Source organism: Manis javanica, chromosome 1, assembly GCF_040802235.1.
Source record: "Manis javanica isolate MJ-LG chromosome 1, MJ_LKY, whole genome shotgun sequence".
Lineage (NCBI taxonomy): Eukaryota > Metazoa > Chordata > Mammalia > Pholidota > Manidae > Manis > Manis javanica.
The window spans coordinates 224,255,346-224,273,846 of NC_133156.1; the positions used below are offsets into that span (position 1 = coordinate 224,255,346).

At 35.4% G+C, this 18,501-nt stretch overlaps 1 protein-coding gene across 13 annotated transcripts in view; it reads left to right on the top strand.

Moving 5' to 3' along the window:
• The window catches only part of ITSN2 (intersectin 2), a 115,004-nt gene that overhangs the window by 38,296 nt on the left and 58,207 nt on the right, over nucleotides 1-18,501 (top strand). For 12 of the 13 annotated variants that reach the window (XM_073215794.1, XM_073215797.1, XM_037005547.2 and 9 more), the window contains 9 exons: nucleotides 4,441-4,504; nucleotides 5,023-5,160; nucleotides 5,774-5,859; nucleotides 7,022-7,284; nucleotides 8,150-8,299; nucleotides 10,191-10,331; nucleotides 11,286-11,373; nucleotides 15,248-15,387; nucleotides 16,390-16,470. In XM_073215794.1, coding sequence (XP_073071895.1) covers nucleotides 4,441-4,504; nucleotides 5,023-5,160; nucleotides 5,774-5,859; nucleotides 7,022-7,284; nucleotides 8,150-8,299; nucleotides 10,191-10,331; nucleotides 11,286-11,373; nucleotides 15,248-15,387; nucleotides 16,390-16,470 — 1,151 coding nt within the window. The remainder of the gene's footprint in view (nucleotides 1-4,440; nucleotides 4,505-5,022; nucleotides 5,161-5,773; nucleotides 5,860-7,021; nucleotides 7,285-8,149; nucleotides 8,300-10,190; nucleotides 10,332-11,285; nucleotides 11,374-15,247; nucleotides 15,388-16,389; nucleotides 16,471-18,501) is intronic. The other variant, XM_037005551.2, reaches the window with a different exon arrangement.

The following is an 18,501-nucleotide window of genomic DNA, read 5'->3' on the forward strand; positions in this document are numbered from 1 at the left end:
TGAGTCTATGCTAGGACATTATTCAAACTTTACTAATTAAGGATAGTCAAGGGGTATGAGCAGAGGGTAATAGGCAAGTAGAGTTCCCACCTTCTAACTTTTTCCCTCTCTCCTTACTCAGCAACTAATTAAAGTATAGAATAAAATAAGTGTTTTAAAGTGGTAGGAAACATGCAATGGGAGATACTAGTACTCAAGAGATCAGATTAAACATGTTATAGCAAGAGAACATTAAACTCCATCATGAGAAAAAGATTCTGGATTTGGACAGATACTGAGTGAAGGTGAGAGCCTTTGGGGTGACAGAGAAGAAATCCTAAGGGCAAAAGTACATGGCATCTTTGGAAAATGAGTCATCTATGAAATAGGAGTGTAGGATCTCTAGTTGTGCAGAGGAGCAAGGGAGCAATAAAACTTTTGGGAATGACTGAACAAACAAAAATATAAAGTGTTTTCTTTAAAGATACATGCCAATGTAAAAAACTTTTTTTTAAAGCAAGGGGATTATGCGCACACAATTCGGGATAGTAGTTACCTCTTCTGAGGGAGGCATGGCGTAATTCAGGAAACACGAAGAGCTTCAGAGCACTTAATAGTGATCTCGCTTTAAGTTGGGTAGTAGGTTCATGGGTGACTTTTACTATCTAATATTTCATAACTTACAAGTATACTATATTTTGTATGTATCAACTGTTACATAGCAAAGTTTTCTGTAATTTTATTAAATTATGTGAAGCAAGATACACTACATTTTTTTTTTGGGATAATATCATTATCTTTTATTTAAAAATATTAACATGTCATGGATTGCTATTGTTTTTTTTTTTTTTTTTGAGAGGGCATCTCTCATATTTATTGATCAAATGGTTGTTAACAACAATAAAATTCAGTATAGGGGGGTCAACGCTCAATGTACAATCATTAATCCATCTCAAGCCTAATTCTCGTCAGTCTCCAATCTTCTGAAGCATAACGAACAAGTTCTTACATGGTGAACGAATTCTTACGTAGTGAATAAATTCTTACATGGTGAACAGTACAAGGGCATTCATCACAGAAACTTTCGGTTTTGATCATGCAATAAGATATATTACATTTTTAAGTCACTTTTTCATTACACTTACATTTTGATGTTTCTGAAATTGGGATGTGTGTTACCATCAGTGGTGTCTTAGCAATGTATTGTTGTTTTATTAGCAGTGTTTTATTTCTTTCTTAGTGTTACATAAAATAATGATGTGTCATACAATTGATTGATGGCAGCTTAGTTTCTGTGAAGTATGGTATTCAAACATACATGAAGTTAATGTAAAGTCACAATTCCCTTTCTTTGAAAAAATAAACTTACTTAGGTCCTACAGTTTGTCTTGAGCAAGTTTGTTTTTTCAAATTAACACAAGTAGACTAAAAAGACATGTACAAAAATGTTCATGGCAGTTTCATTCAAAATCCAAAAAAGAAACAGCCTAAATATCCATCAACAGGATAATAAGTAAATAAATTGTAGTGTATTGTTATAAGACAATGCTTTATAGCATAAAAGCAAATGAACTGCTAATACATGTAACAACATGGATACATTTCACAGGCATTGTATTGAATGAAAGAAGCCTGGCATAAAAGTCCATACAATTTAATCCACTTACATGAAGCTGAAGAACAGGAAACCTAATTGGTGGTGATAGAAATCAGAATAGTGCAGTTACTCTGTTGGTTAGGGGCCGTTTGTGAACTTTCTAGGGTGCTGAAAATATTCTGTAACTCATTTGCAAATGTATTCTCCCATGCAGTAGGTTGCCTTTTCATTTTGTTCATGGCTTCCTTTGCTGTACGAAAGCTTTTTAGTTTGGGGTAGTCACACTTATTTATTTTTGCTTTTATTCGTCTTGGCTGGGGAGGTGTATCCAGAAAAAAATTATTAATGCTGATGTTCAGGATATTCTTGCCTACGTTTTCTTCTAAGAGTTTTTTAGTTTCATGACTTATATGTAGCTCTTAAATCCATTTTGAGTTACTTTTGTGTACGATGTTAGGTAGTAATCTGGTTTCATTCTCTTGCATGTAGCTTTCCAGTTTTCCCAACACATGGTCCATATCTTTGAAAAGCCCAGAGTATAAGTCACATAATCACAGTATTTTATTAGTGATTTAAAATGCTATGATAATTAATATAGATGAGAAAGTGACTATGAGGATGTAAGAGTTTCACAGGAGAGATGACATTTGAGCTGAATCTTAGAGGATAAGTAGACTATGAGGTAGAGAATGGAAGAACTAGCATTGTGGGCACAGGAAGTAGGACATGTTCGGGTTAGCTCTTCTTACTAAAGTGCTCTGCAGACTGTCTGTAGCCCTTTGTATCATTCAGTCTTTGCCTGCACATATTTAAGCCTTCTGCCAGTATGCTTTTAACATTTACATTCCTTCTCTTCTTCCTCCTGTTCATTGCACTACCTAACGCTAAAGAGATCTGCTTTCAGTTATCTTTGTCCAAGACCTGAAACATCGGTTATTAATAGGGCTTCTTTCAAGGTTGAAATGCCTTACTGTTTCTCTTTATTAGAAGAATCCTCCTTTTATTATAGAGCCTTCCCAAATCTCACTCCCTATATGATGTCTACTGAGGATTAATTCATTAAGTGAGGCTATGAGCTAGTTCTAGTGTTTTTTCTCTATGTGATTTCCACTAAAGTACCTGATTTTAAAAAATGAAACAGATTTTAATGTTACATAATATAAACATTCAATTGCATGGTATAATTTATAATTTGTGTTTATTCATATAGTATAGATAACTTTGATTATCCAGACCTCTATGTTCAAAGCTCAGTGAAACGGGGTTTAATGTGCTTTGTGCTGGCTTTATGGTGAGAGCTGTTGCTGAGGAAGTCTTCTGTGCAGTTGTTTGGATACACCTCAGGCTGAACCAAGAGTAGGGGCTGATTCTTCTGGGACTCGTGCTCCATGACCTGAGAGTGGGAGGTGTAGCATCCGCTCTGATGACCCAGGGGGCTTTCACTAGAGAAGCCGCGGGACTCCGTCCATGGTCAGAAGGCCACAGACCAGCTCAGCAGGGTGAATCGTCCTCTGAGCAGACAGGGATTTCTCTTCTGGAACAGGTTCCTCGAGTTTCTGTGTCATCATTACCCTGATATGGCACTACAGATCAGTAAGCCTGTTACAGAAACATTTTTTATGACTGAGAGAAATGAAAGGAGTTGAACAGTTTACTACATATGGCAAGCAGTCAATGAATGTTAGCTCTTATTACTGTCAGACATTATCACATAAGTCCCGTTGCACCTTCAATAGAAGAGAACTTTGGGTTACAACTTTTTTCATTACTTTAGCAAATACTTATTAAGCATCTATGTACCAGGCATTGGATATACATTAGTGAATGAAGCAGTCAAGGTATTCATCTTCATAGAACTGAGCATGATAGGGGAAACAGATAATAAACAGGTAAAGAAGAAGATAAATGTTACATTACAAATTGTGATGTGAAATCTGAAGGAAATAAGCAGGAAAGAATTGGATTATTGGGTGGACAGAGAAGGCCTTTCACAGGAGGTGACATTAAATTGCAACTTACTGGATGAGAAGAATTATGTGGAATTGTAGAACTCCATGTTGGGCATGGGTATACAGGAGAGGGAGGGATAAACCGTGACTTTCTGATTTCTAGCTTGAGCCATTGGTTGGACAGTCGTGCCATTCAGAGAGAAGGGAAGACTGAGGGTGAGTGGTTTGGGTGAAGATTCGGAACAGAGGTGTGGATGGGCGTTGAGAGAGTGGTTTTATACACATTTGGTTTAAGGTGCCTGTTTGAGAAACACTTCAGTAGATTTTTCAGTTGCACATAGGAGGCTTAACTTAGTGGAGAGGTTAGGGCTGGGGATGTACATTTGGGAATTATCAGCCACTAGGTGCTGTTTAAAGTCATAGAAATGGTTGTGAACACATGGAGAGATAAGTGCCAAGGACAGATCCTTGGGCAGTGCCAACATTTCCAGGTCATTCAGAAGAGGAATAATAGAGACAACGGTATGATCAGAGATGAGAGAAAATCTTAAAATGCTAAGTGAGCTGTGCTTGGAGTTGTGCTGGGAGTACAAAGAGGCCCCAGAGCTTGGTCTCCAATACTTTGTTAGTGGCTTGGTTCTTTGTGTCATTTGTGTGTACTGTTATCTTCTGGAAGGACATGGGGGAGTACCCCATTCTACTAATTTCTAGATTTTAAATGCCTTGGGACAAAGACTGTGTTTGTTTTGGCTACTACTGAATGCTCAGTACCTGGCACATTGTAAAAACTTTCTGATGTTAGAAGTTCTTAGGATAGCAACAGTGTTATTTTATACATACAGCTAGTGGTTTGTATGACTTTAAAGAGGCTAAAGAACTCTTGTTTTTTTTTTAATTGTTCTCCTACTCGAACAGGTTTTCAAGCTAGAAATGCCCTTCTTCAGTCAAACCTTTCTCAAACTCAGCTAGCTACTATTTGGTGAGTTTGTCTGTTATGATTTTTAACTCTATTTTCTATTATAGCATGTATTTCTGTAAAAGTTTGTGGCTTAAAGATGTTCTATAAAAGCAGCCATTCGGAAGCTTTCAAGCAGTAAAATTGTGCAAAATGTTATTCTTGAGAATTTGACATTTAATTATTTTACAAGTAAAACTAGTTTGTTTTTATGTAATATCTTCTATGGAGAATTAGAGACTATCTCATTTTTAATGTAGAGGTAAATATGATTTGATAGGTGAATTAATAATGAAACAGGACAAGCCACCTTTTCAGAAGGAATATTTCCCTTTGTGTTTCAAAATTTCTTCCCTCTCTTGTCTTACAGGGAAATAAGGGTACAAATTACCTCATTTTTCTGTCGGTGTTTACATTTCACTAAAATATGTTAACCCAGCTGTTTTACTATCAGTCTTGTCTTAAAAATAAAAAATTGAGCTCTTCTAAAAATATCTTAAACAGACTTTCTTCCTAAGTTGTGAATTTCACATTTTCTTTAGGACTCTGGCTGACATTGATGGTGATGGACAACTAAAAGCTGAAGAGTTTATCCTTGCAATGCACCTCACTGACATGGCCAGAGCTGGACAGCCATTGCCACTGACTTTACCTCCGGAGTTTGTGCCTCCATCTTTCAGGTATGTGCCTCTGTAGGCAAAGAGCTCTGTTTTTCATTGCTTGCCAGATGTGATTATTACTTTGGGATTTCCTGGTACCTCTGCCCTAATTTACTGGAGTCAAACATTTACACTGACATTTGATTTTTTTTTATTGAAGTATCATTGATACACAATCTTATGAAGGTTTCACATGAGCAACATCATGGTTACAACATTCACCCATATTATCAAGTACCCCTCCACACCCACTGCAGTCACTGTCCATCAGCGTAGTAAGATTCTATAGAGTCACTATTTCTGACATTTGATTTTTTATTTAATGAGTTATACCAGGAAGTTAGAAATAGCTGTGTTTGTACCATATTATAGATAAACTGATAACTAAAAAGAGTAAGAATAAACTTGCCTGAGAACAGCAATTAGCTGAACCATGTTTTGCATTCATATCTTTCTGGCTTGACAATTCATATATTATTATAGCTATATACATATACAGCTACAGGCCATACTATGTTTTAAATATCTTTAATACTACATTCTAAATAACAGATGGCTCGACTCATGGGTCATCTATATAGTCACATCTGAAAATTGCATGACTTTAAATATGTTTATTGTCTGCTTTTCTTAGAGGAGGAAAGCAAATTGATTCCCTTAATGGAACTCTGCCTTCATATCAGAAAATACAAGAAGAGGAACCTCAGAAAAAACTACCAGGTAACACTGAATGTTTTAATTATTTATTTATAGTATGTTCTCTTAAATTTTACCTTGAAATGTAATGAATATTTAGAATTTTTACATCAACATTTTATATGCTATATGAGAAAACTCTGATGAATGGATTTTGACATCAATAAAATTAAGGTAGTCAAATTGAAAAAAAGCATATGTAGGAAGAAGAGACACTGTATTTGGTGAGTGTGGGTATCAGCCATTCTAGTTAAAGTGTTTCTCCCACTTCAGGAAAAGTTATTAGAAAAGTTTTGTAATGAAATCTTTATCTCTGGGGAAAAGTTTAATGTGGGACAACCAAAGTGTCCATCAACAGCTGAATGGATAAAGATGTGGTGCATATATGAATGGGATATTATTCAGTAATAAAAAAGGAAAATCCTGCCATTTGCAACAATGTGGGTGGACCTAGAGAGTCTAAGTCAAATAAGCCAGACAGAGAAAGACAAATACTATATGATATCACTTATATGTGAAATCTAAAAACAAAAAAGCAAAACAAAATGAGTAAAACATCAGTAGACTCACAGACACTAAGAGGTGACTGGTGGTTGGGGTGGGTGGATGAAATAGGTGAAGGAGATAGAGTCATAAAATCTCAGTCCTCATATAAATTAGTCACGTGGATGAAAGTACAGCAAAGAGAGTACAGTCCATAATTCTGTAACATCTTTCTGTGTTGACAGTAAGCACACTAGTTGTGGTAAGAATTTAATAATGTAGATGACTCAAATCGTTGTTGTGTACATGAAACCAATAAAATATGGTATATCAGCTATACTTCAGATAAATAAAATGTTTAAATAGTGGTTGAAGGAAGTACATATGTAGATGTTTTTAAATATTAGAAAGTTAAATACATAGTCACACTGCTTTGGCTGTCCTTGAAGAAAATGCTGAGAAAAAAGTTAAAAAGTATTTTTATGGGCAGGAATAATAAAATCATTTGCCTCTTGGATAGATTTAAACTAAGAAATTTGTTTTCTAAAAGTATTCTTAGAAAAAAGTACCTATTTTACTCTTTACATCTGAGTTAGGAGAAACATCCAAAGAGTGACAGCACAAGGCATGAGCATGTTGAAACTCGATTGCAGGTTCTGCAGGCTCTTACTGCACGAGAATGCTTACAATATACCTTGTATAGTTACTTTTGAGGACAAGAGGAAAGCCAACTATGAGCGAGGGAACATGGAGCTGGAGAAGCGACGCCAAGCCCTGATGGAGCAGCAGCAGAGGGAGGCGGAACGCAAAGCCCAGAAAGAAAAGGAAGAGTGGGAGCGCAAACAGAGAGAGTTACAGGAACAAGAGTGGAAGAAACAACTTGAACTAGAGAAACGCTTGGAAAAGCAGAGGGAACTGGAGAGACAAAAGGAGGAAGAAAGGAGAAAAGAGATAGAAAGACGAGAGGTTATTTTTTAATTACTTTATTTCCTAGGAAAATGATGATATTTGATATGTGGCTTCATTTCATTTGATAAAAAAATGGATATTTTTATTGTGCCTTTTTCTCTGCATTAGCCATTTTTACTTACACTATGCAAATCTGAGGCTTCCTTCCCTTGTGGAGAGAAAGAGGGTCTTTGCTGGTGAGGAGTTTTCAGGGCCTGTAACTGGTGGAGAAGGCAGTCTCAAGGTGGCGTTTCTGTCAAAGGAGGAGTGATTGCAAAGCAGAGTTGAGTGAGGAGCTAAGGTTAGTGAGCCAGAGGAAGGAGTCAGTCCAAGTATGTCATTAAAGCGCAAGACGTAGAGCAAGAGACCAAGGAATTGGAGAGGCAGACAGTTGAGAGTGGGGAGTCAAAGTCTAGAGAGGAATCGAGATGGTGCACATGCACAGGCTCTTGGGGATAAATGGAGTTTTGTGGGATCCCTTGGAGGACTGGCTCTGTTTTCAGGAACTGGGGTTGGAGCACAGTAAATTGTAGTGATACCAAAATAATGGAAGTAGAAGGTTTTTTATTCCCTGATACCAGAATAAAGGTGCAGTTATTCCTATTAACATTTATATTTATGACAGTCATCCTTTTGTTTAAGAGAAGAGCAACTGCAACTGAAGATGGTCCTGTGAAGCAATAAAAAAATTGAATGGATGAAGTCAATTCTGTGGAAGTCTTTAGTTTAGGCCCATGGATAAAACTAAATTGCCCATTTACCCCAGGCACTCAATGCCCACTAAGTACTGAGTGCCACCTCACCTTTGTCTTTGTCATCCCATCATTTTTTGAATGATGCAAAATTATTAATTTAAAATTTAAATTTAATTATTCATTTTCAGGCAGCAAAACAGGAACTTGAAAGACAACGTCGTTTAGAATGGGAAAGGATTCGTCGACAGGAGCTTCTCAACCAGAGGAATAGAGAACAGGAAGAAATTGTCAGGTTAAACTCTAAAAAGAAGAGTCTTCATCTTGAGTTGGAAGCCCTGGTATGGCTAAACTTTAAGTGAAATTTACCTGAGTGATACTAGATTTACCTGTTGGAAAATATAATTGATTTTTTAAATCTACCTCAAGGTGGGAGAGGAGAAGCCTCATGGCAGGACAGTTCTCCCCACACTTCACAACAGAGAAGTTCCACATCGATATGCTTTGTTTTTATTGGAGTTTTATCGAATATTTATTTGGAAAAAAGAGTTCTGCTAAAGAGAAAAAATGATTGAAAACTGCTGACCTAAATAATCTCTTAAAATTCCTCGCAGTTCTGCAGAGCCATAGTTCTTAGCTAATGATGGTTACTATGCTTACCAGTTTTTACAGATCAGGTGTCAGGGTCAAGTTGTTTAAAAGACTTTGAAATGCAAGGTGAGAAGATACAAAGGGTCTGGGTTAGGCATACTATTCTGCTGTGACCCTAGAACCTGTAAGCTTGACCTGATGATACAGTAGGGCTTTGCAGAAATGTGTAGCCATGTGGTAGAGCAAGTTTAGATTTTGTTTAATTACAACCTAACATTTTATTTGGTTGATAATGTGAATTACATTTTTTTTTAAAAGCACAGTATCTTTGGTCAGGAAGGTACTAGTCATTGCTTTCATATGGAGAGGAAAGCATACACAGTTACTAATCATGCCAGAGTACTGTAAAGCAGCCTAGAAAACTTGAACTTTTTTCTGTAGCTACTTGGATTTCTTTCTCATCCATTATCTTAATTTTTTTCCCTTAAAAATATAATAGGAGGAGACTTTAAGATGATTTTCCCCCAAGAACATGGGTTGCAAACCAGGCAGTAGCATTGATTAATGTGCAGAGTCTACTTGTGCTAAAGATCCTAAACTCCAGGATGAACACAGCATATTCCTACTAGGATATATTTCTCTAGTATGAAATTTTTAGCAAGGGGCCTCATTTCTTCTCACACCACCATATTAGTTTGCTAAGACTGCCATAACAAAATGCCACAGACCAGGTGGCTTAAACAATAAAAATTAGTTTTCTCGTAGTTCAGGAAGCTGATAGTCCACGATCAAGATGTCACCACATTTGGTGTCTTCTGAGGCCGCTCTCTGGCTTTCAGATGGCTGCCCTCTCACTCTGTCCTCACATGGTCTTCTGTCGCCTGTGCATCTCTGGTTCTGTTTTGTGTCCTAATTTTCTTTCCTTATAAGGATACCAGTCAGATTGGAGTAAGGCCCACTGATATGACCTCATTTAACATTAACTGCCTTTTTAAAGGCCCTATCTCCAATTATAGTCACATTCTGAATAACTGGAGGCTAGGACTTCAACATATGAATTTTGTGGGGGACACAGTTCAGCCATAACACCTCATCCTTCTTAGCTTCCATTGGGAATCTCTGCTCTCTGGATTTTTTTCCTACTTCTCAAAAAGGGAGAGGAATATTGGTATAGGAGGAGAGAATTATGGCCGAAGAGGCCCTCCTGGTCACTGCTTAATTAGAGGAAATTAGATAGCAGCGTAAGCATAGAGATAAAAGCTCAGAGAAGGTAATGCTAAATGTCATGCAAACATTTATTCCTGCTAGTTATTCTTTGAGATTGTGTCTTTTTTAATACTGTAAGTCAATGCCTAAATGCTGAATTCAGAAAAAAACCTCGTGTTTTATATTTGAGCTTTCTCATCTTAACATATGGGTTCTTATACTCTGAGAATGGTACATTTCCTGCTATTCTGTTTTAACAGATAAAGCTCTGAAGTATATTCCTCATGGCTGTAGACATTTATCTCAAACTGAATATAAATGATAAATGACATATAAAATTTTAATAAATAATAATAATATTATTATTACTCTACTTATAAAAACGTTTCTTATCAGCATTTTATGTTACTATATATTTACATGTCCTGCCCATAGAATGGCAAGCATCAGCAGATCTCAGGCAGACTTCAGGACGTCCGACTCAGAAAGCAAACTCAGAAGACTGAGCTGGAAGTTTTAGATAAGCAGTGCGACCTGGAAATTATGGAAATCAAGCAACTTCAACAAGAACTTCAGGTAAATCCTTTGCTGCTGAATTGTCTGTAAACATGAGCAGTTATTAATAATGCTTCCTAATAGAGAGGTTTTAGCTTTTCAGATAATGAATCTCTTTGAATTTCTGATACAACTTCCTTGAAGGATGTAAATATACAGTCTTGTATATAATATCAAGAAGCTCACAGAACCCCTAAAACTACTAGGCATCTAGTTAAATTCTAGTTAAATAGGTATACATATGCCTATACATTAAACTAAGGTTATTTCTTCTACTTCTAGAAAATTCTGACTTCCCGTTATTCTTTATAGAGTTGGGTGAGAATGTTGAATATGTCCTTCAGGGAACTGGTGATCTATTCTTTACTTGATAGGGTCTAGTTTAGTTTTTATAGTTTGCAGAATAGTGACTCTGGAAACATTCTCTATCTCTGGAGTCCTCTTACTGAATTTCTTTTTCTGTACTGTATAGACGAACAATAATTTAAGAAAGTCTTACTGTGTCACAGCAGATATAGACAAAGGCTAAATCAATTTTCTACCTACTTTAAACTACTTCCCTAGTTATCCCTGAATTTTTAGTCCCTATTTGATAGTCATTCTGGAGTATAATAACATGCTTATACACAGTTTAGCATAGATACCAAAGGCACCTTTTAGCCTGTGCCCACTGTCATCCATCTGTAAGCTGAAAATTGTAATTCTAGACACATCTCATTAACAAAGACTTTCTTTACCACCTTTTATTTTCAGGCAGCCATCCGTAAATGGATGTAAGTTTAAATATTTGTATTTGAAATCAGGTCTAATTCCATTCTAGTGTATTTATAAATTATAATAAGCATTTTACATGTAAACAGTTTTCAACCATGTATCATTCCTATACTAAGTTTTAAGAGTGATTATATCTTATTTCAAAAAATTCATGGACAACATTGCAGAGTTTAATCCAGGACTGCTTCTTTTTTTAATAAGGAATATCAAAATAAGCTCATCTATTTGGTACCAGAGAAGCAATTATTAAATGAAAGAATTAAAAACATGCAACTCAGTAACACATCTGGTAAGTGTCTAAAGTTTGTTTTGCATCTTTGGTTCTTTTCTGAATGACTATACCAGTCATATTCTGTTACTTTTTTAAATAACATTTATTCTGTTATAAATAATATTTTTTGTCCATACTTAAAAATTTCAAAATGAGGTAAAAAAACATTATCACAGGTGTTAGTGCATTTTTAACAATAAAAAGTAAATACAAATAAAATAAGTAATAATTGTGGTATGTCTTCCTCTCTTGATAGCATTCTATTTATATATTTGAAATAGCAATGTAAGACCACAATTAAGCAAGATGTAGATTTGGCCCTAACACAAGACTACATGTGTATTTTGGCAAAATCATGCAGTAATTGTAAAGTACTGTTCAGGAGGATACTTTACTATGGGGCCAAACCTATAAGATTCTAGGTGATAGTGGACAGCAGTGATCGGCTTAAGTAGAATGGTATATACCCTTTGTAGACCGTTTATAGCATCTAACTTGGTGAGTCATAGAGAGAATTTCACCAACTTGGCCCTCTGGCATATGTGGAACAAAATATTCCAAGGTAATTTTGGAGAATGTAACATTTTTCTTGATTCAAGTCCCAGCCAGAACACTGGAAGAGAAAAAGAAACAACTCTGTTTTGAATAGCATGCCAATAATAACATAGCAAAAGAAAGGTTTATTTAAATAAAATAATCTGCAAATGTGTTAGGCCTAACTAAAGTATTCTAATTGTCTCTCATTGAGTCTCTTGTCAGTCTTTCCATTCCAGGGGCTGTTTTATTACACTTTTGGCTGTTTAGGAAGTCCAGTAAATACCATTCCCATCTTTTGTCCAGGTTCTGAACAAGTTAATAAATAAAACAAAGGAGCAAGACATATGAAAGACCAAAATATCAACTCATTTTTTAATAAATTTTATTGTAGTGTAGTTGACATACAGTACACCACAGTGGTTCAGTATTTACCCACGTTATTAAATCCTCACCTCAACTAGTGTAGTTACTATCTGTCAACATAGAAAGATGTTACAGAACCATTGACTATATTCTCCATGCTGCACCTCCATCCCTGTAACCAACTTATATTATGGTTGAGATCTTTGTGCCTCTTTATCTCCCTCTTCTACTCTGCCATACCTACCCCAAACCCTCCCCAATGGTAACCACCAGTCAACTCATTTTTGATAAAGCTGATCTTGGACAGCATGGCTGATCTGTAAATGGTACAGATACACCTGTAAAACATTGGGTGTGTAAACAGAAGTAGAATGCAGGTTTTCTGTGGGCGGTTCAGTCGCATAGTCTAGGCTGTGTATGCTCAGGTCCTTATCTTGAGCTCACCAGTTAGTGAAGGGGTACAAAGAAGCTGGGAATGTTGTCCTAATAAAGGGCCATTTTACATGGAAGAAACACCAGGAGCAGTTCACTTTTATAAACAGTTCACAAAAATAGTTCACAAAAGTGAACCATTCCTGCTGTGTCTCCTACCTTCCACTGATAGCATCTGTCCATGTTTCTTCTTAGACAGACTCCCTTGCACATGATTGTTTCCTTGCCTGTTCAAAGTGTATCAGCCCCCACCTCATCCCTCCATAGGCATTCCAGAGGCAGGATGAGCCAGCCTTCCAGAACCATGCCGTGGCAGGAAGTATATCATCATCCTTACTGCTGTTGTTGGTATTTGGATTGTGAATGGAATGTAGAATATATCTTTTTTGGGGACCTGGTAGAGCTCCTCTTTCTCTGTGGAATGTGATCCAATTCAGCTGTTAGTTTATTTATTTTCACTGAAGTCCAGTTCAAAACAGGAAGCTTTTGTTTGGGATTTGCAAAGTAACCTGCATCCCTTAGATTCCTCTCCATGTTACCATTTAAGATTACCAGCCATGTGTCAAGCACCATACTAGGCAGTTTTCATGCAGTTATTTCCTTTAATCTTGAAAACAGTCCTGTGAAGCAGTTATGTTATTCCCGTTGTACAGCTCAGGGAAACTAAGTTGGTGTAATAATAGTTCTCAAATTGTCCGTCTGACTCTAAAGTGTATTGTGCTACCATGTTGTCACTTTCAGTTACCTAACACAGTGTTCATAGATGTGATATTATCAAATTCAGTATTAAAACAGCCATTATTAGTGATACTCATTTTGAAAAGTATTAAGAATATATATTAACTGTTATTTTTCACATTGCTTGTCTCCCTTCTTAACTAGACTCTGACTATTGATAGGACCCATGCTTTATCCTCCTTCTTTACCTGCCATTGAACATACTACAGTGCCTTGCACATACTAGATGTGTAATTTAATGATTAAATATTTGTTGGAATACTGGAAAACTGTTAGAATTATAAGAGAGTTTAGCAAGGTAGCTGGATAAAAAAAAGTCAGCACTTAAAATCAGTAACTTTACTATATATCAAAGGCATTTAATTAATAAGTATGAAGAAAGGTCCCATTCACATTCTAATTGTTGTGAATAAAGAAGAAATGCATAGCTAAAAACTTTACTGATAGACATAAAAGATTCCTGGGTAAGTAGGTACATGTTATGTTCCCAAATGAAGTAGCTCACTGTTGTAAATATGTCAGTTCTCTACAAATTCAGGTTTCTTTAAATCAGCTTGGCAAGATGATTCCCAGTGTACCTAAGAGAAAATGTGCAAGATCAGACAAGACTTGAAAAAGAAAAACACTGAGAGTAGGAGAAGATACTAGCTCTGTCAGATATCAAAGCATAAATTATGAAAAGCTGTAGTACCTAAAATAATTTAGGTTTTATTGATCAGAAGTAGAAACATAGAACAATGAAACTGAATAGACAGTCTAGAAACAGGCCTATGTATATATGACAGTTTAGGATAAAATTAAGTTGGCATTGAACATCATAGGGGAAAGAATGGTTTTCAATCACTACCACTTCCCTAAGTGATTTGGGGGCCAGTTGATTATCTGAAAGAGGAGCAGTCAAGCACTTTACCTTACTCTATGTACAGAAATAAATTCTAGGCAAAATAAGAAACTAAACAAGAAAAATAACTCTAGAAAAAATACTGTTAAGAGGAGAATACTTTTATAATCTTGATATCAGGAAAGTCTTTTCAAACAATACATAGAGCTATGAAGAATATTTACAGATTTGATGACATAAAAATGGAAAACTTTTTCATGATGAAAGACATCATAGACAGTAAAAATTTGAACATATAATACAGCAAGAATTTAGAACTATAAATTGGATATTAAAACAAATGAATAGAAAAAAAGGGGGGCAAAGGATAAGATAAGGCAACTCAAGATGATAGCCAGTATACGTAAATAGATGTTTATTCAGTGTCAGTAGTTATCAAAATAAAATTAAAATGACAATAAGGTATGTTTTCTTGCCAATTAGCAAAAGTGAAAAAAGATAATATCCAGTGTTTGGGGGACCTGGTAGAACTACTCTTAAATTAAATTGATGAGGGTATGCAAGAACAGGTACTTTGCTGTCAGTGTACACTGGTACAGCTTTTTGGAAGGGCAGTTTTACAGTTTCTGTCAAAATCTGAAGTATTCAAATCCTTTTACATGGCAGCTCTTCCACCTCCTAGCCATATAAAAACTTTCACATGTGCATTGTGTATGTACAAGAATGCCAATCAGAAAGAAAATAGTTATATAAATTATAGAATAGTCATAATGTAGACTACCATAAAGTACTTTTAAGGAGTGAGATAGATCTGTATGTCTTTTTTTCCCATTTTATTGAGATATAATTGACATGCAGTACTGTATAAGTTAAAGGTATACAGCATAGTGGTTTGACTTATATATATTGTGACAGTAAATGTCAATTACTAGTAATGACATAAGAATTCCTACCAAATGTAAACTGATGTTTGTATTTCAGATTTAGGTATCAGTTTACTTCATAAAAAATCATTAGAAAAGGAAGAATTATGCCAAAGACTTAAAGAACAACTAGATGCCCTTGAAAAAGAAACTGCATCTAAGCTGTCTGAAATGGATTCATTTAACAATCAACTGAAGGTATTTATCTTCTATCATAATCATTTTTAATTAGCTGCCTTCTAACATTCTTATTTTGATTTAATAGAATGAATAATTAAAGCTATTTGTTATATGTAGTACATTTTCATAATTTATAATTTGAACTGTATCAGACTTGCAAAATTGTTTTTAATGTTCTCTGTATTATAAACTGTGTCCATATAACTAAATAAATCATTTACCATAGTTTATAGTTTTTAATGATTTTTCTTATCAGCATCTATGCATTTTAAGAATAATTGTCTTTGTCAATGTTAGAAAACTGATCTCAGCCAGCATGTACATGAACAAAATTCGAAAATGGCAAATATGGAAAATTGTAAATAGTTCTATGGTAGAGTCTCTTTTAACACACTCAATTCTTTTTTTGTTTGTTACTTAATTTTATTAACCTTTTTGAAATAATGCAATAATCAGTGAAATCCAAAGTATAATCTGACACTCTACACTTTGCATGAAAAGTAAGTTCATGATTGATTATTTGCTAAGTGGCAGAGCAGATGTCCAAAATACATACTTTATGCTTATTCTGTTCACAATTAGTTGTGTACTGAAGCTGTACCTATGACAGAAGATATTATAAGCTAAAAATGAGACTAATGACATATCATTCAAATCTGGCAATAGTCTTAGATATTTTTTTGCTAACTGAACATAAAGTTTTCAGAGCATAAAGTATTACATAGCTTTTCAGGCAGCTGTCTTCATGTGGCTTGCTGATTTTATTTAGAATGAAATTCATTAACTATAGAGTGAACAGTATAATAAAGAAAAGAGACCATGGTGGCTTCAGTTAAGGAGGGGAAATTTGAGTTTAATAATACATTATATATAAGCATATATTCTGTAGAAAAAGAGTTTAAAGAAAACCAAATAATTTGTCATTGAGGGACAGACAAGTCAGCCAAGTTTTCTTCCATACATTATTTTTTTTTTATTTGTGCATAGTTTAATTGGCTTTTTATCTGCCTTATCTTACAGTGTGGGAATATGGATGACTCTGTTCTTCAGTGCCTTTTGTCTCTGCTAAGCTGTCTCAACAACCTCTTCCTCTTACTTAAGGTTATTTTCTAATATCTAGCTCCTTTTCTTTGAGTTACTTTACCATTTTCTTTTTTTTAAAACTAGACTATTCTTTGCATTTGTCTGAGTATCTTTGTTTGAAATAACATATACAATATAGACCTTTTTTCTTTCTGCTTGCTTGAATATCTTCTGCTGTCTAACTGCCTGTTTGAGTCTAATGCCAGAAATCAGTGAGGTTGCCTGAGGTAACCTTTCTCAAGAGGAACTCAAGATACTTAGAAATATTAACTGTTTCCTTATAGCATCCCTGTGAGTTGGGTTACTGAAGGAATGATTAGTGATTCAATTCAGAGGGAAGCTAAGGGAATGTAGATTAAATCATTTACCCATGTTACTGAAAATCATTGTTTAAAATAAAACGGACACTTTCTGAAATCTAGGGAAAGTTTATGTCACGTATTTACCGGGCTGCTTCCTAATACTGCTGTAAGGAAAATCTTAAAGAACTAATGATGCAAGGGCAGCTTTAGTTATGCCAGGTGATCAAACCTCATGTTGAGACATGCTTACACTTCAAATAAAAATGTTTAAATCATATGTAGTTAAATAGTTCACTTTGTTATGTAATACACAGAGTTTAAAAAATACTCAATTCCTGTTTTAATATAGTTTTTAAAAAGGTCTTTATATTACCATTTGCTGACCCTAGTAGATTTTGACTGTTCATTCTACTTGGTACTAAAATGGTTGGCAGTGGGGCAATCGCTTATCTATATACACGGTGAAGATAGGAACATAAGAGAGCTCATGAGTTACCTAAGCAAAGGTAGGCAAATCAGAAAGATGGTATCAGCCTATCCTTATGGTTATAGCATGAATGGCCAGGTTACCTGGTTTTAGAACCTTTGCTACAGATTACACATAAATTTAAACCTAAGATTTTTCATCTTTATAAGATGAGGTTTGATGAAGATTTGTGGACTGTACTCACCACATACGTAAGTCTGATTCTTTGTGTTAGTATTTGATTCTCCACAGGCCAGCAGATTATTCTTGTCTCTTGTTTTACTTTCTTCCTTCTGCTTCCTGCCTTCCAGCCTTGCACTGCTTGTTGATACTTTGATCAGAGGCAGTTCAGTAAACTGAAAGGAGATGAGAACTATATTGTCAGAGGACCGACTACATGGTCACAGAAAGCAGGAGAAAAGGCCTTCTGTAGTCATCACTGTAAAGTGAAACAGAGCAATCAGTTAACAGAGTACTGAAAAAATATCCATTGAATTGTCAACAAGGAGATCTGTGAGGACCTTTCTGAAAGTGCTGTTTCACTTTAGTGTTTGCAGAAGGTGGACTGCAGCAGATCAGGAAGGAGTGGGAGATGAGGAAGGGTGAAGTGAGTGAACCACACTTGAGAAGAGTGAAAGAAAACAGGAAGTCAAAAGAAAACTTTCTTTTTTGGTTTAAGGAAGACATGAAGGGCAAAGACTGTTATGCAAGATAGATAACTTATGGGATCTAATGTACAGCATGGTGACTATAGTTAATACTGTATTATATGCTTGAAATTTGTTAAGAGGATAGATCTTAAATGTTCTCACCACAAAAAAGCAAGGAGAGAAGGAAGTAAGGAAAGAAGATGGTAATTATGGGATATGGAGAAATGGATATGTTAATGGCTTGATTGTGGTGATCATTTCAGTGTATATGTATATTGAAACATCAAATACATCCAATTTTTATTTGTCAACTATACCTCAATAAAGCTGGAAAAAAAAGAACTGAGACCACTTTTGGTGGGATATCAGCTTTCTGTGAGATATATGGCTACATGGGGAAGAGATTGTTTCTGTTAAGACAACAGAATGAAAATGGAGAAAACTGAGCTGGTTAGGTAACTCCATCTCAATGTCTTAATGATGGTTGCCTGACTCCAGTCAAATATTTCATTGCTGAATTCCCAGCACCTGGAAGAATACATGGAACACAGTGGCTGGAAATAAATACTTGTTGAATGAGTGAATGGTTTTGAATGTTCTCAGAAAATAAGCAGCATTAGGGTTAATATGA